Source organism: Cyprinodon variegatus, unplaced genomic scaffold, assembly GCF_000732505.1.
Source record: "Cyprinodon variegatus isolate N-32 unplaced genomic scaffold, C_variegatus-1.0 Scaffold2, whole genome shotgun sequence".
NCBI classification, from domain to species: Eukaryota; Metazoa; Chordata; class Actinopteri; order Cyprinodontiformes; family Cyprinodontidae; genus Cyprinodon; species Cyprinodon variegatus.
The window spans coordinates 2,916,182-2,937,770 of NW_015150455.1; the positions used below are offsets into that span (position 1 = coordinate 2,916,182).

At 40.6% G+C, this 21,589-nt stretch overlaps 1 protein-coding gene across 1 annotated transcript; it reads right to left on the reverse strand.

Annotated features, from left to right (window-relative positions):
• Nucleotides 1-209: 209 nt before the first annotated feature.
• On the reverse strand, nucleotides 210-21,404 carry kiaa1429 (KIAA1429 ortholog). Its single transcript, XM_015370447.1, has 27 exons — nucleotides 21,325-21,404; nucleotides 20,764-20,876; nucleotides 17,959-18,045; nucleotides 17,222-17,270; nucleotides 16,979-17,141; nucleotides 16,722-16,841; nucleotides 14,529-14,774; nucleotides 13,301-14,031; nucleotides 12,951-13,088; nucleotides 10,975-11,201; nucleotides 10,353-10,877; nucleotides 9,838-9,992; nucleotides 9,665-9,747; nucleotides 8,160-8,253; nucleotides 7,664-8,052; nucleotides 7,409-7,564; nucleotides 7,089-7,324; nucleotides 6,122-6,371; nucleotides 5,814-6,031; nucleotides 5,572-5,704; nucleotides 3,339-3,479; nucleotides 3,101-3,255; nucleotides 2,871-2,967; nucleotides 2,598-2,764; nucleotides 2,160-2,509; nucleotides 1,932-2,078; nucleotides 210-645 (listed from the first exon to the last, which is right to left on the reverse strand). Exons 1-27 carry the CDS (start codon nucleotides 21,385-21,387, stop codon nucleotides 446-448), a joined length of 5,433 nt encoding a protein of 1,810 aa, XP_015225933.1. The 5' UTR covers nucleotides 21,388-21,404; the 3' UTR covers nucleotides 210-445.
• Nucleotides 21,405-21,589: the final 185 nt, after the last annotated feature.

Here is a 21,589-nt window from a genome sequence, read left to right on the forward strand (position 1 = left end):
GTCCAAAGCAGATTGTTCACCTTCACATATAGCCATTTCCCTATAGCCCTTTATATATTTGGCTTCACTAGTGCTGTTAAAACTAAAAAAAAAAGTTTTGTCAGCTGAGTCCCTTACTTTTTTGTTTACCAACCCTTGAGGATGTTTAACAATCTATTCACACAGTTTTCACTGATTACTAATAGTCCAGAAATGTTATTTTTCTCACTTTCCTTTAAAGTGTGAAAAGTAATATTCATCCATTTTTATTATTATTAAAACACATACTCAGTTACATCCACCCTTTATTATTCTGAGTCAAAACAAAAACAAAATAAAAAAAGTAAACATCTCAACAAAGTCAGTGTGACACCATACCGAGACGTTTCCATAGAGACAGAAAACATGAATCCATATTGGTCCGTTTTGTAGCCCTCTAGAGGCTGAAGTCACTGCCCAGGTGGATTTACCTGGTGAAGGAGCGAACATGTCTGCCCCTCCCACCTCCACTTCCTCCCCCACCGCTGAACTTGCTCCCCTGAGATCCCCTTCCTCCTCCTCCTCCCCCTCCACCCGCAGCGCCGGCTCCTCCTCCACCAAGCCACGACAGTCCTGTGCCTCCTCTGCCTCGTGGGAGTCGATCCCGAATGGCCAACCGGTAAGCACCTAAGAGGCAGGACATAGTAGAACAGAATGTTCTTTCTTAGGTCAATGTTCTCCCAAATTTACAGCCCAGAAATATGAGTGATTAATTCAGATTAGATGCATAAAGCTAATTTGGTTAATGGTTACAATAGAGATTGTGAATCTCAGAACAGATTCATTACACACACAAATGTATCAAAGTGTGTTTTACTGATAAATTGAATTATTATGAATTAAAAGATAATAAAAATGTTCAATGTATTTTTAAAACAGAAATCTAAGCTGATTCTATTTACATTCAGCACTTGGTGCAAGTTCTTTACCAAAAGTATTTGGTAAAAAGGTTTCTCAGTTACAGAGTAATGGATCACAACATCTGACTTACTATTTAAATCATGTAATAAGACAGACCAAAAAGTTAAGTTATGAGAAAACTCTGGTATTTTTAAACCTGTAATAAAATAAACAAAAAAGTACTTGAAAAATAAGAAATCCAAGAAACTAATCCAACTAAGAGAGACCAATACCTCCAATGAAATATTAACTTCTTACTGCATGTTACCTTCACACTTCCAGATATAAAAATATGAGGTAAGCTTGAGTACAAAAAAAAATGTAATTTTATTTAGACATAAACATTAATTGTTTCTTGTCTAAAGCACTTTAGTTTAAAAACAAGCTAAAAAGGTTAGTTTACCGACGCCGGATGCAGTAGCAAAACATTTTACGGTACTCAAAAAAGAGCAGCAAGATTTTTTTAGGATATTAAACAAGTAAAAAGCATTTTGTAGTAAAACTCGTAAAAGTAGACTTGTGTCGAGAGGTTGTGTGACCCTCCCTATTAAAGGCCCCAGATGTAGGCTATAAGAAGGTCAGAGCAATGCTGCTTTAAGAATCCTCTTTTTATCTGATATTTCCCCTTTTCACAATTTATCAAGCTGAAGTCGGCATTACATTATTGGTGTCAGATGCAACACTCTGCAAGCTAATTTTATATTCAGCCACCCAGATGGATTGTCACCACCTGAACTGCTTGCATGATAGAGTTTACTAGCTGAGATCCTTAAAATCACTAAATGTGAATTAAAAGGGGGTCAATGGTGTCACTGGAATATGCAGTAATATCTTTGTAATGGCTTACATTAAGCAGTCTTTCTAATATTTTCCATGAGTCTGGAAACATCTGAGCATGTTCAATCTATATAAGAAGTTTCACTTTTTGAATTGAACTACTGAAATAAATTAACTTTAGGATGCTGATGCTTAGCGAAGATGTTCTAGTATATGCATGTTTGCGGTGAACGTACTTGCAGGCGGCTGTCGGGATGGCAGAGGCCCGCGGGCGAAGTTGCTCTGTCCCCCACGGGGTTCACTGTAGGTTCCTCTGTGGGTCACAGTGGGAACTTGGCCGCTCCATGATGACCCACGGCCTCCCTCTCTTCGAGCATAGTTACCTGCAGCACCAAAAATCTTTGTTACCCTCTGCTGGCCAGCAAAGGAAGCACAACTTTCAATGTCGAAAATAAACACGTCACCTGATAGCAGGACACCTTTGGGCTGCAGTGGAGTGAAAAAGCGGGTTTGGCTGTGAAAAGCCGCCCTGCCTCTGTTACCAGGGAACAGTCCCCTCGTGGGGGGCTTGGGTGTGTTTTTAGGCAGACGTTTAGGAGGAAGAATTCCAAGTGGGTTACCAATGTCTTTAAACTCTGCTGCCACAAAGTCATCCACATGCATGCTGGGAGGACGGGAAGTGTTCTGCTTGCGCTGGCGGAAAATATCATGGGGTCGGGCGATGTTCTGTCCAAACCCACCTCGACCTCCACGGCCACGGGGTGCTGGCAGGATGTGGGCTCTTTTAGCAGGTTCAATGTAGTCGGACTTACCGCTGCAGGAAGAAGCACAAAAACAAAGGTTATGTTTTAGCCTCCTGTAAAGTTTGTACTATAAAAGGTGAAGCTAGCGTTGCACTGCACCTGGATGTGATGAATGTCTCGTGTTTGTGTTTGCCCAGGCGGAATCCTTTGGACGTCTTTGTGTGACCGGGAGAGGTTGGCTCTGATAGGAAGGAGCGCTCCAGCTCAGCCTTCAGGTCCAGTTCTGGACAGCACTCCTGAGCCAAGCCTACCAGATCCACCTTCACCTAAACCAGCGTTCGGAGAAAGAGACAAATAAAAGCAGACCAAAACTTAATCTGTGCCTAAAGATGAAATCTTTGAACCAAAAGTGGAGCCTTATAAAACACTTACCATGTCCAGGTCAGGTTCTATTTCATCGCTTTGGAAAGGAGAGAACCACAGAGCTTTAAGTTGTTCATCCAGAGCTTCTGACAGGATAAACACCGTCCTGCAGGGGGATCAGACAAAAGCGTCTTTATTTTTATTTTTTACTTCCATTTTGTTGTAGGAAATCAAATATTTAATGCTTGGTTGGTTGAAAACAACTATTAGAACTGATCCATATGAAGTTGAAATCTAACCTGTGATTAAACTGGGCGGCCAGTGTTTCAGGTGTGGGCAAAATGGGTTCGTTTTCTACCACTGAAGGCGTTTCTTTGGCTGTTTCCAGCGTCTGTTTCAGAACAATTACATTCTCCATCATGGTTTCCAGGGAGTCGTCTTCTTTGCATAATTGCTGCACACAAGAAAACAAGCAGTCAAATATGGCTACATCAACCATTATGAAGGAAGACCTGTAAATCTGCTCATCATAAATACCGCCATTAGCTTCTCTAGCTCCATAAGTGGGTGGGACTCAGAGTCCTCCCACTGCAGGAGAGACTTCATCTCTGAGCCAGACAGCAGGCGTGGAGCAACACAGACAGGTTCCTCTCTGGACCCTTGGCCCTCCTCTGCACACTGCAAACAAATCAAAGCTCATAGTTCTGAATCATTAACTTAGAAAAGGGAAAAGTTATTTTCCGTTTATGCTGACACAAAGTAAAAAGGTTTTAAAAAGAATCAAGCGATCATTTCACAAAACCATAAAGGTTATTTTAAAGTACTGAGAACTGAGGTTATAAATATATCTAAATTTATATAAAAAAATTTCTATGAAAAATGGTAAATAATTGACAAGCTAAGATTCCCTTTCACTTCAAGCAGCAATTAAAACACCAAACCCTAAAAAATAAAGTTAGCATTTTAAATGCTTCCACTATCCAGAATCGTCCTAAAATATCCACTTTTCTAAGAAGCAAAACCAGTCAAGCCGACGGCAGAAGTCGTTCAAATACTGTTGTGTAAGAGTGTGTAAATAACTCAAATTCAAAGAAGCTGGCCACTAGTGTTAAACAGTGTTGAGAAAATATTTTGTAGGTACTTTCCCTTGAACCCTACAGTGATTCAAAATCAGTGACTTGTCATCATTAGACAAAGAATGCCTCTTGAATGCATTAGACAGGGATGTCATTATGGGTATGCGTTTTTGCTGGTGGTCAAGCAATTAAAACCAGTCTGATTGTAAGTCAAAATACCCAAAATTTCATCTGAATAGTTCCCATTCTGCCTAATGAGTCTTTACTCCTTTATAGAAGAGCTCAGCCTTTCAGGCCCTTTACAGGGTTTATACAGGAATAAGTGACTCTAATTTAATGCTCTTTTCATGCTATTAGAAATATTTTTAATGCCATCAACAAGTATCCATGACTCATATATATATATATAAATATATATATATATAAAAACATGGCAAAATCCTTCGTCATCTTTGCCATCGAGAGGCTGCAGCCATGTTCCGAACTCCTCGTTTTCCAGCCACTTTTGTTGAAATTCGCATTTTCCAATTCTGTAGTTTTTTCTCTGCCTCAAGCTTCTTTTCCGAACATACGGCTTTACGCTCTACCCGAAGCAGTTCCACGCAAATATATCGCAATATATCGCGATGTGATAAATTTGATTTTATAAACTTTTTTTTAATAAAGCATTTTAAATGCCACGGTAATCGAATTTAATGAATTTTAATCCCAATTAACGCCTTAATTTAAAAATAATAATCGAGTGACTTCTAAGTATTTTTAATGACCTGCGGAAACCCTGCTTTAAGCTGACTGAAACAAAGAGACACCTCAACGAAAGCAGACTGAGCAGATTTTATTTTTTACATTACAACTTGGAATTATGGGTAATCTAGAGCGTAGATTAAAACCATAACTGTTACATGCAATGTGTTAATGTGTTAACGACGATGGATACCAAAAAGAGGTACTTAAGTGGATTCCAGAAAAGAAAAAGGAAAGAGGAACTGCTGGAAGAACGGAAAAAACTCCCAAAAATAAACCCGTTCTTTCAAAGAACCGAAGAGGGAGAGGTGGACGTTGCTGCTACAGTGAGTAAAGATTGTGACCAGGAGATGAATGGAGACAGCATGGGTGAGGAGGGGGGGCTGTGAAACTCAAGGTTGGATAAGCATCTCCCTGAAAGGAGTTTTTGGAACTTGGGATGTCTGTGACGTGGTGGTGCGCTGTCACCAATGGTACCACTAAAGGTGCGCAGTCACTATTTTTCCATGTGTGATGTGTGATCATATACTACTTAGAATTACATAATTGTATCTTCTTGGCCGATTTATGGAACGGTCGCCATATCCTGAACCTTTATCACGTGTTGTACTTTATATAGGGGCCAGCCACCCAGATAATTTTGATTACGGGCCTATTGTTGTGTTGTTACGCCACTGCCTTATTCAGTTATCAGATGATCAATTTGATGCCACCTCTCATGGATCATCATGTGTCCATCACTCAGCTCAACTCAATTTTATTTATAGACCTCTTTAAAACAACCAAAGCTGCCACAAAGTGCTGTACATATCAGGTTAAGTTAAAATTGTATAAAACTGGTCATAATTTCAAACAAACTATGTCCAAACTGGAGTATTCCCCGTTGGTGCTCATCGGTATCCATAAAATACTTTATTTTATGTAGTTATAGTATAAATAACTAACTTTACCGTTGAATCTGTGTTCAGGATTTGCCGGAGAAAGTCGAGCAGAGCTGAAATAAGATCTGTTGAGTCCTTATTAAAGGAAACCACCAGCCTTTTCAACAGCGAGAAGATCTCTGAACCATGTTTCCTCAATGTGCTAGAAGAAAGAAAAAGAAGTGAGGTCTGAAAACTTAGAAAATGCCAGAAGCTCAAACATACGTCAAATATGATGAAACCAGAGGAAAAGAGGAGAACTTGTTATTTACACTTTGAGGTGGTAAATTCCATAGTCGTGCTCGGTGAAGAACGTCAATGTCCTGATGCAGGTGAGAAGGAGAGGGATGCTGGCCTCTTTATTCCCTAAGACCTCCAAGAGGGAATTACACACTGAAGACATGATCTCCCGGCCTGGAAGTGCATTAGCCAGCTGTTCAGCCTCTGACATGCAGGCCTCTCCAGGAGGCGGCACCACCAGAGCAATGTCCTGATGAAAAAAGAAACAAAAAAAACAACGATGAATACACGGTTTAACTTAACATATTTCTTCCCCACTTAGTAGTTCCTCAGATCTTACCTGGTCACACAATGACTGCAATATGGTTCCCACTAACACACTGCACTGCTGTTGCTGTAAGGAGTGACCAGCAGGGGGCACCAACAGAGACAAAAGTACAGGGAACAGGTCTGCCACCTGTTCTTCTCCAGAAACCAAGCTGGACAGCAGGTGAAGCGTGGAGCTCTTGCAGGCTCTCTGTGACACCAGAGCATCCAGCAGAGAGAGAAGACGCAGGACTTGGCCCCAGCAAACACTTTTCCCCTCCGCCCTGTGATTAGCAAATGAGTTTACAGCATAAACAGAAAAGTTCTCTGAAGGTTAAACAGTTTTAAACAGAAACGTCTTGCATTTTTTTCAGCTCTTCCCGAGCCAAAACTTTCTAGAAACACAGTTTGCTAGCACTGCAAGTGCTTTATTTAGACACCTACATAATTAAATCGTTGAAATTTATTCGTCAAAATACGGCTTAAGCTCAGTCATAGTCGATGAAAAGTGTCAATGAGCATAAATGCTCAAATCTTGTCACAGACTTCTAATACAGTTGGGGATCTGACTGGATTATTCTGACACAAGAACTTGATAAAGGGGATGAGGCTTGATGCTGAAAGGCGAGCCTGACCTCAGGGTCTGCTCACTTTTCCTCTCCATTCAGGTCCCCCATCTCGCAAACAACTTTAGATTAGTCTTCCTGCCCCTGCTAAAAAAATACAAGCCCAGGGCATGATGCTGCCATGACTATTTGATAAAGTGTGGTTGGTGTATGCAGTTTGTTTTCCTCTATGCTGCGAACAGGTTACTGCTGGTTGATTTGGATTCTATGAGTTTTGCAGACTCTTAAAAATCGAATTTTCATCACAATTATTTCCTACTTTGTCCTTAACTTTGAGATAAACCCCCCAAAGATGCATCAACAGTTCGAATAAAAAAAGTAAAAACATTCCAGGGTTCTGAATAACTTTTGCAAAAAGGAGTAGATTTTACTCACGGCTGCAGCTCCTCAGACAGCAGCTCCAACACGGTCTTCATGACGAGCGTTGCAGTGGGTGAGGACAGGTCTGCCAGCTGGACGCAGATCCTCCTCAGCATGGTGAGGAGAGGCGGGCAGCTGGTGGAGCACACACACCTCAGCACCTCAGACAGGACCTTCCACTGGACCCGAATGTGCATGCTCCACAGCTTCCTAGTGTTTAAGGCTATAGCGACATCTTGGATTGATAGTGCCTTTGGAGATCAATATCAGGATGTTAGTGTCCGTTTGAAAGGTCACTGAAAAGAACGGGTGCTGAAGAGAACCGACTGAGTCACCTGAGTGCTTTGCATGGGCAGAGGAAGAGGCAGCAGCTCAGACAGCAGCGTCAGGCCTGAGAACAAACCTTCAGGAGCTTTTAAAAGGGAATTCAAGACTTCTTTCAGCATCAGAGACCAGGTGTTACTGGCCAAAGTCTCTTCTGTGTGAGTGACCTGCAGAGATAATCATTCATCCCATCAAACAGACTGAGAAAAACAAAGTTTCTTTCATATTTTCTCCATGTAACCATGTCTTCAGTGTGAGACACCAACCTGTTCACTGACGCCCTGTGTGAAGGTGAGCAGGACATCCACGATGAGGGCCTGCACTCTTGTCTCTTCTCCATCCAGACGCCCAGATGCTGGAATGGAGCACACTATCATGTGGAGCGTAACCAAAACATTGGCAACGCGAGTGTCTCTGAACTGAAAAGCTCCCCCGCGGAGCAGCTCGGTCAGCATGGTGCGCAGCAGCCTGAGCGTGCTGATGCATATGCTAAGGATCATGCAGCGCTGCGGTGTTGGACCCATGTGCCCAAGCATTCGCCAGGGCTGCAGGAGCACGCTGCAAAGCTTTTGAAGGACGCGTACGCATGTATCCAGACCCTCCCCGGAGAACAGCTGGACGCCTGCAAGACTCCACTTAAGATCCCTCTGCTGACCTGCAGAATGGGGATGGAAGTAAAGTTGTGAAATGCAACCAACAAAATAAACGGCAGATTTAACCCCTTTAGTGAATTGTATTGTTTGAAATAATTTATTTTGTTACCTTCAACAGCTGGAGGTGGACAGGCAATGTGATAGAGCACTCTCAGAGCAGAGACCAGCCCAAATCCATCAGCATTTAATACATTTTCCACGTTCTGACAGCAAACAAACACTTATTCTGTTAGAATTCACAAGCTTTTAACTGACAGTCACATCTTTGAGTTAAAATAAAAAGTATTTCCTGATTTTTTTGATTCAGCTATTGCACATTTTAACTGTTTTGGTTTGTCATTACACATGGGGCTAATGTGTACATCATCCATCTTAAGGTTGCACATATAATTATTTAGGAGCATCAGAGAAAAGAGAGCTGAACATAAATAAACACCACACTTTTTAGACTTTAATCGACAAAAATATTTTAAAACTATGATTTCCTTTGCCTTCGACTTCATAAATATGCTCTACTGGTTATTCATTAAAACAAAACATAATCAATGTAAGCAATCAAAAGATTTTGTGGCATTGAGCCCAAAAGTACCAAGTTGCAAACATGCAGTAAACAAGGAAACTAGATGCAAAAACCTTGTATGATGCAAACTCCAAAACACACACATTAGAAAATAAATGCAACAGAAAAACACTACAAACAAAACAAATCATTAAAAATAGAAGCAAAAACCTACAATCAAAAAAACAAACAATGCAGCAACCACAAACATCATGTTGCAAATAAATAATAAAATAACTAAATGTTGTGCCAACTTGCTCTGAAAAACTGAAGCCGTCCGGACCAGTAGAAGGAGTTGAACAAAGAACAAACTATATCAGACCATAGAGTTACCTATATTACAATACATAACTATGCTGTTATTCTGTAATACTGTGTCAGACAATAAAATGAAAAATAGCAAACCTGTCCTTTCTTCTTCCAACTTTCTTTATTCTTTTTAAATCCTGTCATAAAGCTTGACTTCCTGTATGCACTGAGTGTTTGTTGAGGATAGTTCTTTTTTCGACTCCTGCTAGAAGCAATTCAGGTTGTTGTTTGCAACATTTTTCTTTAGTGCCAAACATGTTTTTGCAGCTTTTTTTATTGTTTATTGCGCGTTTGCACCCGTCGCTCACCATACGAAAGATATGCAGCATTTCTACCGTGAAGCGATATGTTGGCAATTTATAGTCTCCTAAAATGTTGTGACAGCTTTAACGCCACCCTGAATCTGAGCTGTCACAGTTTGTAAGAAAGCAGCATCAGCTTGAGAAATGCAAGCACGGTTAATGTGGTGGCTTAAGAAAAAAAAAGATTTTTATTACCTAAAAAAAAAAATGCTACAAAGTTAAAAAATATCTAGCAGTAAGTAATTTAATTCTGTTGAATTCAATTAAAAAATGTTTTATTAATCCAAAAGGGACATAAAATGTGGCAGTAACTCATGGTATAAATACATCAAAAGGGTATAAGTACCGTCTCACATAAAATTTGAAAACTTATCTTTATATTAAAGGAAAAATAACATCTTCTTTAACCAAATTTGTACTGAGGTACTTAAAAGAAACCTTCACCTGTTTGATGTAGTTGATGAGAGTAGGAATGCTGCTAATTTCAAAGCGAAGCTTCTCCAGAGGCTCCAACCATTTACTAAGCTCTGTAATGTAAAAAAATGTATTAATTAAAACCCATATGATCAAAATCTAAAATGTTCTCCATCAGCAAAGAGCACTGTGGTCATATTCACCCTGCAGTTTGGCATTAGCGTCATCGGCCTTGGCTACAGCGAGCAGCGGAGCAGCATACTGTTCCATCATCCGCAGCTCGTTAGAGGTCTGCGCCACCATTAATACCAACATACACGCATAGTTATACGTCACTGCTTTACGAGATTTGGCCTCACTGAAAGAAAAACAGCAAACAACTGCAGTTAAACATATTCGTAAACATTTGGAAAGACCAGCAAAGATGCACCAATCAGGCTCCTTCTCCTTCCAGCTTCCTCTGATGTTTTCTGTTGGACATCTTGGCTAAAATTCAACAAAATAAACTAAAGGAGATAACACCTTAATTAGGTCTTAACTGACTTTTGTAATCAAACAGAGAAAATTACAAAGTAGATGTTGGCTGATTTTTTTATGGGAGTTTTGAGCTTTATTTAGGAGAGTTTTCATTATTTAATCAGTCCAATAATTATAAACTGTTGGATTCTGCTCTCTGGATGACTGATTGGTGCACAAAACCAATTAAAGACAGCTGTACCCCTGTGTCTCCTTGCTGTGATGCTGGATGAGGACGACCAGGCAGGACAGGTTGTTCTCCAGGCTAAAAACATGAGACACCGCGCTGCGACCGGTCTGTGTGAAAGTCATCAGGTAAAGGGCATGGAGCATGCCCAGGACCTCAGGGTTGTCCCCTTCTTCTAGGCCCATCCCTCCCTCTCCTCCAGCTGCCACATGGCCCATGAGTTCAGACACACCCTGCAGAGCGTGGAGGGCCTGCATCAGCCACATACAAAAACCCTCTTCACCGAAGCCTGGCCCAGAGAGGGCCCCTTCCCCTGCTGTCAGCACATTCTCCTCGCCTTCTTCTGCCACTGATGCCAGGAGACGCAGCAGAAGGTTGGTGGGTGTGGCCTGGGACAGAAGGAAGAGCAGGCCAGGCTGTGTGAGCGACAGGAAGCGGAGGAGATCTCTGACAGCCTGAGTGATCCCAACGTGTCCCGCCGCAGCAGCCGCTGACAGAACCACGATAGTGCTCTCTAAGAAATGGCACGCGTGCATGTACCTGACAGGGAGAGGATGCAAACAAACAACATATTTAGCTCATCAAAATAAAAAAAAAGTCCTGGAGGTAGGCACTAGAAGGACTTTGGCAGCTGTACCTGTACAAAGTTGGGTAAGGGTTGTCCCTTTCTGGGGGTCCTGTTATTCTGGCTGTAGTTGGGAAAGCTTTCCCAGGGGGCTGCACCATGCAGTGAGGGGCGGTCTCCAGCAGGTGATGAAGCTCCTCTAAAACCCCAGCAAGCCTTTCAAGCTCAGCCTCACCAACAGGGGAGGAGCTAAGAGGTGGATCCTCCTCCATGGGAGTCTCAGTATCCTCCATCTCCTCCTGAAAATCAGAAATCAGGGATTTTTAGATGATCAATTTGACCTTTTAGACTCAGTCTCTGCTTATTACATAGATGGGTGGTGGTCGTGAGAGGCTGATCCCCTCTCGTTACCCTCTGTACACTATATGACGTAGGACGCAGGATGAGGCTGAAACACGGCCCAATCCAAAAAAATCTCCCTGGAGAATCGGCCCAAAAAGGGCAAAAACTCACACAGTGTATGTCTGCCTTTGACTTACACCCAGAAGAAATAAAGGTGAACGTTTTGTTAAAAAATTTCAAGCAATTAAACATTTGGCTGTATAGTGCAAATACAACAAGATGGTTAACCTTACAACTGGATATATATCTGGTTATAGAATTACCAAATTATTCCTTAGTTTCACTGTATATGACCTCTCATTAAAAAAAAAACTGCTGGTGGCAGTCGGGGAATCCGTCTCAAGGGAAACAACACCAGACAAAGTTCAATGGAAAAGAATTGTGGAAAAAATAATTTAATGTAAAGTTGAGGAATAATCAGAGGCTTCAGGAGAAGAGAAACCCAAAGAAGAAAATAGGAGAAAAAGGACCAACTTTAAACAAGGAAAGAGGACTAGATTGAAATATTTATCAATATACTAGTAACATCTTTTCATGTATTTTGTTTTATCAGGGCAGCAGCTTTTTCAGATTACCTGTTTTTTGTTGTAAAAACACCAAGTCAAAAAAATGAATACATAAATAAAAAAAAATATATACTGGTCTCAGAGAAAGTGCACTTCTATTATTATGTAATCATCATTTTATTTGTTTTAAATGCACTCCACACAACAATATTATTGTTTATTGCAATACCTTGATTTGTAATCATGACAGGCCTAATATCTAAGGGTGTGCAAAATAATCGTCATGACGATGCATTGCGATTCTAATTTTTGTGATCTACTGCATCGATTCTTGAAGGCAAGAATCGATTATAAAAATAAAATAAAAAAAAAGAACAAATAAAATACATTAATGGTTGGCGCTAATCAGCCAAACCAAGTGGAATACAACTTCCAGTCCAGCAGATGTCGCTACGGATGTGTTGACGCCCGCTGCTTTGTGTCACAAGCATTTCCGGCCGTGAGATACTGTGACGAATCATATGAAATAAAACATGAAGGACACTATGAAAATTCACCCTGCGGCTCCATCACATTTCAAGTCAGATGCTTGGATGCATTTTGGCTTTAAAAACAAAGAAGGTAAAAACGAAATTGATATGACGCACGTCATTTGCAAAAGGGGAAATATACATTTGAATGTTTTCGTTTCATTGGTTAAAAGGACCACTAAGGCCATGTAAATGGCACTGATTATCTTTATTTTGTTATTTTAAGTTTGATGAATCCTAAGGTCTTTTTGTCAGTGTGTCCACATCAGTAATAGTAATATTTGTGTCCAGTATTTGTTTTCATGGCAACACCTCCAAAAGTCATTTCAATAAATACAGCTATGTACGAATCCAGTTGCTTTCAGTTATGTATCAATTGAAGACACTATCCAGATCATACCCAGCCAGTCAGCCACTGGTAATGGCTGCATCTTTTTCTTACAGTGTTCAGTGAAAATATCGCAATGCATAGCCATGCATCGCAATATTTCAATTATCACGATACATCGTGATAGAATCGCATCGTGGCATGTGAATCGTGATTCGAATCAAATCATGACTTCTTTGCCAATACCCACCCCTACTAATATCTGTGAGTCTGTGCAGTTACCTGCTGTGGTTCACTCCAAGTTGCAGCCGCCTGTCTGAGGCTGACAAGTACCTCGTACACGTGGCTCTTCTGTAAGATGGCGTTTCCTGCATTTATAACCCGGACCGTTTCTTCAAGCAGGAAGAGCTCCACCAAACGCTGTGAAGAAAATCATTGTTAACGCCAAAACAAATATTGTTCCAGAACCACTAAGTGAGTGCTGAGAGCCAGCTCTGATCCTAATGACATTATTTAGAGCACCTATACACATGATCATTATAGTAATTTTATCTTTACGGGTGATGGATATATGCCTATTATCTAACTATTATTTACAAATGAATAAAAGCGATATTAAAAATCCTGCTAACCTGATAGCCACTCTTCCCTGAATTCCCAGCCTGCAGGAAAGCCTCCACTCCAGCAGGAGCACTGATGAGAGCATCCAACGCTCTGAGGATACTGAGCTTCAGTGTGGAGGAGACGTGTTCAGCATGGAGCAGCTCCAGCAGCACATTCAGGGCACCTTCACGCAGCAGCTCTGCTAGACCCTGCGGACACTCTGCCAAACAGGATGCCAGCTTCGCACCAGCTTTCAATTGTCTGAGATTGAGCGCTATCGGCTGTGTGAGCGCAATGTCCATACTCAAAGCCTGGAGAGTCCACTGGACTAAAACACGAACAGGCTGCTCAGATTCTTCCTGTCCTTGTTTAATTAGATAAGCTAGACTTTTGTTCAGAAGTCCTGGAGCTTCCTCCAAAACGGTCACCCAACGAGCATCCCTGTCATCACCGGTGCCAGTCAGTAGTTCTTTTAGTTGAGCAGCAGCCTCAGCCTCCTCTCCGCCTGCTGCTCCTTCTGTTCCACCAGCATCTCTTGGTTCTTCTAAACTGGTCTTTTCCAACTGAGTGTCAAAGCGAGTCTTGTAAGGCGGGGTGAAATAGACAAGAGGTTTGAGCTCTCGTTCGTAAGGATCGTACTGGACAGGAGGGACAGAGGCGAGATCCTCCGGTGTGTAGTCGATGTCGAAGGTGGGCAGCTTGAAGCTACCGTTATCCAAATCATCCTCATCACTGGAAATCTGCTCGTATCCGTCATCGCCTAGCAGGAGAGGGGCAAAGAAGTGCATTAAGTTCAGCCAAGCTGAGCTATAATCTATTAAATACTTTTATATAAATGAGGGGAAAATGAGTTAGAATGAGGAGGCTGAAAAATCAATTCTTTCCCTTCATCAAAACCAAAGCTACTTCATGATGGCAGCATCCCTCCAGCATGCAGGGTTAGTAACAGCATGCAGAATGTGCCTAAAGCACATGCTCGGCACCGGATTTGAGGAAGCATCATGAAACGGGTTAATCAAAAACCCTTCCCAGAGGAGCTTAATGCACCATCCAGCAGTTGTAGATTGCAGCATGCCTGAGCAAACGCTTGAGTTGTTGCTCAGTCCCAAACGGAACTTGTCCCCGTACCCCCTCCCCCCCTGCGACGTACCACAAGCGTTCGCAGAGCTCAAAGGACCGTCAAAGGGGGGTTTCGGGCCGAGTGTCCATTTGGGATTGTGGATTTTTTCCCCCACTCTCATGCAAGAACTCCCCTACCTTCCTCCATTTCCTCCTCCTCGTCCTCGTCCTCACCCTCATCCTCCTCTTCTTCCTCCTCCTCCTGCATGCTTCCCTCAGTCCGTGCTTCCTCCTCCTCCTGCTCCTCTTCCTCCTCCTCTTCTTCCCCTTCCTCCTCTGGTTCGGCGTCAGAGAAGGGTTCGTCAGCGGGCAGCGACCTTTCTGGAGACACGGCTTCTAGGTAATCCTCACGGCCCTGGCTGGGTTCTTCTTTGACCACACCCACTGTAGAATAAACATCAGAAATAACAAATCGGTTATAACACGTATAACTGATAATTAGGTAGAGTTAATTCAATTCAATTCAGTTTATTTATATAGCGCCAATTCCCAACGCGAGTCATCTCAAGGTCCTTTATAGTTCAACCACATCATGCAGTCAAAATGATTCAAAGTTTTCTATCGAAGGAAAACCAGTTGATTGCATTGACTCATTGACTCTTCAGCACTCCCTCACACTAAGCATGCTTGTAGCAACAGTGAAGAGGAAAAACTCCCTTTTAACAGCAAGAAATCTCCAGCAGAACCAGGCTCAGTGTGCAGAGGCTGACTGGGGTCAAGGAGACACAGGCAGAGATACAAAAAGCAACTGTAAATGGCGGTCTTGATCAGGAAACACATAGCCGGGCACATGAGCTCTGAGCCAACTCCCATGTCAGAGGATGAAGAGAGCACACACAGCCAGTCAGTCAGAGAAACAGGACTAGAGGTGAGTATTGGCATGAGTGTTGCGATTTGATACATGTCGCGATACTTGGGTCACGATACGATATTATCGCGATATTGCAGTATCACTATATATTGCCATATTTTCCCCAGCTATCAAAATCAAATGATGAGATAAAACAGCAAGTGCTGTATGTTTTCATCAGAAAATATTGATTAGGTATTATTATCCATGTTGTTTGGGGTTTTGTTCCACTGTGACTGCCTCAAATACAGATTTGGTGCTGCACGCACAGTTAAAGGGCTCCACAGCGCTTTCTGCCAGAGTGGGGGTGCAGAGGTAGCCCATTTTCCCATCAATGTTTTATGTAACCATTTAAAAAAAAAAAATCGATACTAAGAAGTGAAAGATCGATATTATATTGGGCAGCCGAATATCACAATATATCGCCAAAACGATTATTTCCCACACCCCTAAACAGGACTACACTGAAAAAACACGCCGATCTCCAACAACTATAAACAAGGGTGTTTATGGCAGCAGCACAGCTGATATGTGGTGTCACAGCCAAAAAGGAAATGACAAGGCAACGCTACTAGTTAAAGAAAACAAAAGTAGTTTGTATTAATAGATCCAAAATAACTGAAATCTGCCTTTTTGGGGGCTCAAAGTTTAACCCATTTTACTGAGAGACCATCAAATCTGGTCACTTAGTGCTAAGAATCAGCTAAATACTGGGCAACCCTAGAGAAAATATGGTCCAGTCAAAGTCCTGACCTTAGTTCAACTGAGAATGGGTAGCAAGCCTTTGAAACACCTAACAGACGTGAAATCTGCGGTAAAAATGTCAGCCTCTAGATGCAAACAAAGGATTAAACAGACAGGACTTTTAGTTGTCTTTGCAGCAAAGACTTAAATGAAAACAATTCATTATTTTCACTTCATAATTTAGCAACTAAATCTAAATAAATTATATCATATTTTGCTGTTTTAAAATGAGAAAAAGCAGAAAAAAACTGACTGTATAACTAATACAAAAAACTATAATTATACTTATGTAAAAGCACCCCTTTATTGCTTTTTTGGTATATGTTAGAGCCATAAACAAGCAACCAAACAAAATTTAGGTTATAGAAATATTAAGAATTGTTGTGCAACATCAGTACAGGTGTACTTTATTTTGAAGTTTACCTTCATGTTGAAAGGCTTGTTTCCTGTTTTGAGTTTTTTTTTTAGAAATTGATACAGACTGTGAGAGGATTGCGCAGCATGGAGTTATACAGTTGTTGACCGTGTTCAATTTAAATTGTTTTTTTGAAAGGAATGAAATTGTACCGTCATTTTCCTGTATGTCATATTTTTTGGATAGAGAATTTTGGGGTTAAAAATTCACGTTTTTTAACGCGTCCTTCACTTATCAAGGAGCGCAATGAGAAAAACACAGATATGGGATCCTTTACCATAACAGTATGTTTACATGGTATAATACCAGTGACACGTCTTACCTGCCATTGGGACTTGCTCCTCTTCATCGTCATCTGGGGGAGGAGGTCCAGGTGGAGTCCGAGGCCCTCTGGGGCCCGGTCTGGGTGGGCTGCCATTATACTGGTCATCTTTCTCCCATTCTAAGAATAAGACAAACACAGATAACAATCAGCATGCCAACTCAACAGCTCTGAGAGATCACAGGCTGGTCAGCTAAATGGGTTTCTTTTGGTAAATTGTGCAAAGATCAGAGCTGTTAGAGGGTAAGTGGTGCCACCTTGTTTTACAATCCTCTTGAGCCCACTTGGTTGTTGAGGGGGAGGCGGTGGTGGTGGAGGAGGTAAAGCATGGTCCGGTCCGTGAGCACGCTGCGAGGTGCCATAGACCGCCAGAGTCAGGCTAGTGTACCAACCCCGGAGCACTAACCCATCTGTGTTCACCTGCAAACACATTGCTAATTCTTTAGACCCAAATCAACAGAACAGGTCATAAACTATGGAGTTTGTAACTGATCTGTCACCTTTCCACTGGGCCTGAAGACGATGGACTTATTTTCATCGTACTCCAAACTGTGGATATAAAATAAACCAGACAAGACTGAAAGAAAATGCAAAAGCCAAGAGAAAAACACAGACAGGCATTTTCATTTCATTAGGGATTTCTTCAGATCTTTCATACTCCTAGCACCAGAGTGGAGGAGCTCTGCTTTAAGGGATCTATAAACAATAATAAGTGGCCCTGGTGCGACGCTCAATACCTCATTACAGATACGAAGAAGGAGCATGTTTAAAGCAGTCAGAGAGGTTAGCCAAACCAGTCCTCCTGACGTTCCCAGGACAAAGAACAACACAGGTGTGTCTCCGTTATCCTTTCAAAAAGGGAACTCTACATACAAGTTAACGCTCTGTTGCTGCGACACACACCTTCCTTATAAAGAAGGTTAGAATAAAACTAGAGGCAAAAGCATTCCATTTCGCCTCTCACTTTCAGCCCTGGACATTTTTGTGTCACTTTCAGATACAGTGTGGGCGGGGTTGGCTTTCTGGACGGACCAGTTAGCCGGCAGAGAAAACGCAGAGCCGGTAATAAGGATGGGTGAACAACAGTCCTAAGAAAACCTGTTCCACATGCTGCTGTGACTGGTTCTACTGGTGGGACAGACTCTTCTATCTAAAGCGACCGGTAAATGTAGGTAATGAGTATGAGACGGTTTAAAATGACAAAATAATAGAAGAAAAGGTTGGAAATAATTCTGACCTGCCCAGTCTGTGGAAGGTGGGGCTGTTGGGCTTGGTGACATTGTTGAAAAACAACTCCAACTGAAAGGCATGAGGAGATGTCTCCCTGTAAATACAGCAATTACACAGTTAGGACTTTTGCCTGTTTGCATCACTGCATCTTTAAACATAATTACATGGACTTAATGAGTTATCGGTCTTTAAGATAACGACAAAAAGTTTGCAGCACAGATATTAGCCAAGGAAGAGTTCTCAAAAATCTATTTCTAAAAATATGTGATGAGGAAAAAAGTCATCATAAATGACATTTAGCAGAGTATTCTATTGAAAGCTATCAAATCCATTTGTTAATGATTTTCACAGTCTTAATAACTTTTAGATTACATCACAAACAGGATCAACATTCCTATTAGAAATCATCACCTGCACAAAAATGCAGGGCAGGTTTCAAAATTAAAACTTTTATGCAAACCCATCCAAAGCATAGATATTAGATGTCTACAAACAATCTCCCTAGGGTACTGCTTAATAACAGCAACAATCAGGATTGTCTGCACTGAGGAAAGACTATGGTGTTTTTGAAAAAATGGAAATATGTAGAACTAACAGAGAATATTGAAGACTAAGACAGAAATTACATCTACATTGCTCATATCTTTTTCTGGGGCCTTAATGCAAATTCTCACTAGGGTTGTGAAAAGTATAGATACTCAGAAAACTATTGATACCAAAAGACTGCAGCCGGATACAATACTAATTTGGCATGGTATCGATACGAGGATAAGTGTTGTATGCAAATTTTTGCTATTGTTACTGGGTTATTTATTGTGCACATTTATTTAACTAGCATCTGCAATTGGGCAAGCAACCTTTTGAAAGCTTGCTTGCCCAGAGTCCATTGTTGCAGGACTTTTCTGTAATCTTTGTGTGAAAAAGTGCCATCTTCAACTTGCGTGCATGGACCTGCAAGCTAGCTGCAAATCTATCTACATTTTTGTGTGGTGACAAACCCACTTCAAGTGTTTTACCGCCAACCAAAGGGTCGGAGGGAGAATTTTTTCTATCTAACTTTTGTTAAATATAGTGTGATTAAAATTGAGGGACTTCTTGGATACTTTCAATTCTTTTGTTGTAATTAGATATTGACCAACACAGGTTTTTTAAGGTCAATGCCAATATCGATTATTTTCACATCACTTCAATAGCCATTGTAAATATTATTAAAATTTGTCAAGGAAAATTCTATAGGCAGGGCCTCCCTTTCCAGACATCACTATGAAAAACATAAATGTGAATGTCTAATGAATAAGTAAATAGCCATGAAAGAGGTACCTATAAATCAATTTATATATTGTTTTACTTATGAAATACATTCTAAAATAAATGGCCCCTGGTTTAGGCCACTATTGTTTACATTAAACATGACATGACATAAAATGACATGAGAGAAGTCTCAATTTAAACAAAGAAAAAAAAAGGTATTAACAGATCAAAAAAAATATATTAGCAACGTACAGCAAATGAAGGGAGGTGCATGAGCCCAACGTGATCTCAAGACATGGCAGCTAAATGCACAAATTAATCAGCAAACACATGCATGTATTGACCGATACCAATACAAGACAAAAAACAAAACAAAAAAAAAAACAACTATCCGCCAAAATTATTGGTCGGCTGATGTATAAGTCAATCTTTAGTTGTAATTAGCTTTTTAGATATTCACCGAACATACAAATACCGATATTTTTGGCCAATATTAGAGTGTCTTACTTGTATTGTCTAATATGTGCATGAGTTTGATGACTTAGTGTATTCAGCGATCATTCCTTGAGATTATAAAAGGGGCATGCAGTTGGGATCCACTGATAATATTTACTTTGATCTGTTATTAACTTATTCTTTTAGTTTAAATTGAGACTTGTTCAACATTTGTTATCATTGTTTGATGTCAAAAGAATCAGTATGGGCACCACCCAAGAAAAACAAAACAAAAACCCTGTTTTCAGTCAATCTCTAATACAAAACATTTATTTTGCTAGACGCCTTCTATTTCTCAACTAAGGATGTAACAATTACTGAACTTAGAGTGGCGATTAATTACTTGTTTCAAATAATTGTCAATCACCAACCCTTAGAGACAAAAACATGCCATTTACAAACAGAACAAGCAACGTAAGGCAGTAATTAACCAGAGACACAAACTTCCACTTCTGTTCACTGTATAATCAGCTGATCTCTGAATAAGTTAACTTACTTAAAGTGGACATAATAGTTTTGGTAATTTGTGCTAGTAGCACACTAATTTGTATACTAAAGAAACAAAGTATTTTGAATATAATAGCCCTCTTCCAAACAGCAGTAACAGTAAAGTCCCTTGCCAGTGGATTCTAGACAAGGTCCAGCTTTCAATTTTTCAGTGCTACTTGTTGTTCATGGTCCCATGTATTTTCCAATGTTCTTGAATAAAATTCAGAAGCCCTCACAGAACAGGTGTGTTTAAACAGATGTTTGCATCGAGTGGACTATACCTGCCACTTAGATTACTCTTCTCATTTATGGATATTAATAGTCAAATGAGATAAGTATAAAGATGTTGATCAATAAGGCTTTTTAAAAACTGTTTGCATTTCCATTTTTCAGTCGCTGTCATGACTGATGTTTATAATAGGTAAACTGACAAAAAGGGAAGACCTTAAGGATAATGAATGTTTCTGCAGGGTACAGCATTTTTCATCAGACCGCATGCATTAAAAAAATAGCCAATAAATGCTATTGTTCAAGACTGCAGGTTGTGAAGCGTACGTGAATGTGCTGTAGCTCTTACCCAAATGCTCTGTTGTCAGGTAAATTACTATGAGCTTTGATTCCTGGAGGAATGACCCGAACCTCTGTGATCAAAACCCCGCAAGGAAACCGCACCACGTCCACGTTGGTTAGCTGCAAAACAAAAAAATATCGCAGTCATCCAATTCAGCATAAAAACCACCAGTTATTTTTCCATCTCATTTAATATAAACACTGGAAGGATTTTTGTCATACTGTAGCATTAGCCTGTCAGGTATCCAGCACTAGAATAACAGTCTGTAAAGGCTAATAATGACGTTGTGTAATGTTAAGATACTATATTTACTTTATATCATACATAATGAAACGGTTTCACACTATATAAAAAACGCCTTAAACATGATTTAAAGGCAACCTTTTATGACCGTTATATCTGCAGCAACAAACAACTGCTAACGTTAGCCAAGTTAGCATCGTTAGTGACAAAGTTGTGCAGCATTAATAAAAAAAAAACCCTTAAGATGAAATCGATATGAATTTAGCAAGCGGTATATACGGGAGGTAATACGGGACAATGATTCAATGTAAAGCGCAAAATTACCTCTGCACTCTGGTGCTTAAAAGTATCAAGAAACAGCAGCTCCGTCGAAGTGTCCGCCGCCATAGCTTCCTCACAGCGGGACGGAAATAAACTTCCGGTGAAGCCAATACATCCGGGGCAAAGGGCGATGGAAAACAAAAACATTTAAATACATGTCTAATTTAAATAAACGCATACATATAATAGAAATAAACTAGCAATGATAAAATTATTATTATTATTATCATAATAATAATAGTAATAGTAATAATAATAATAATAATTT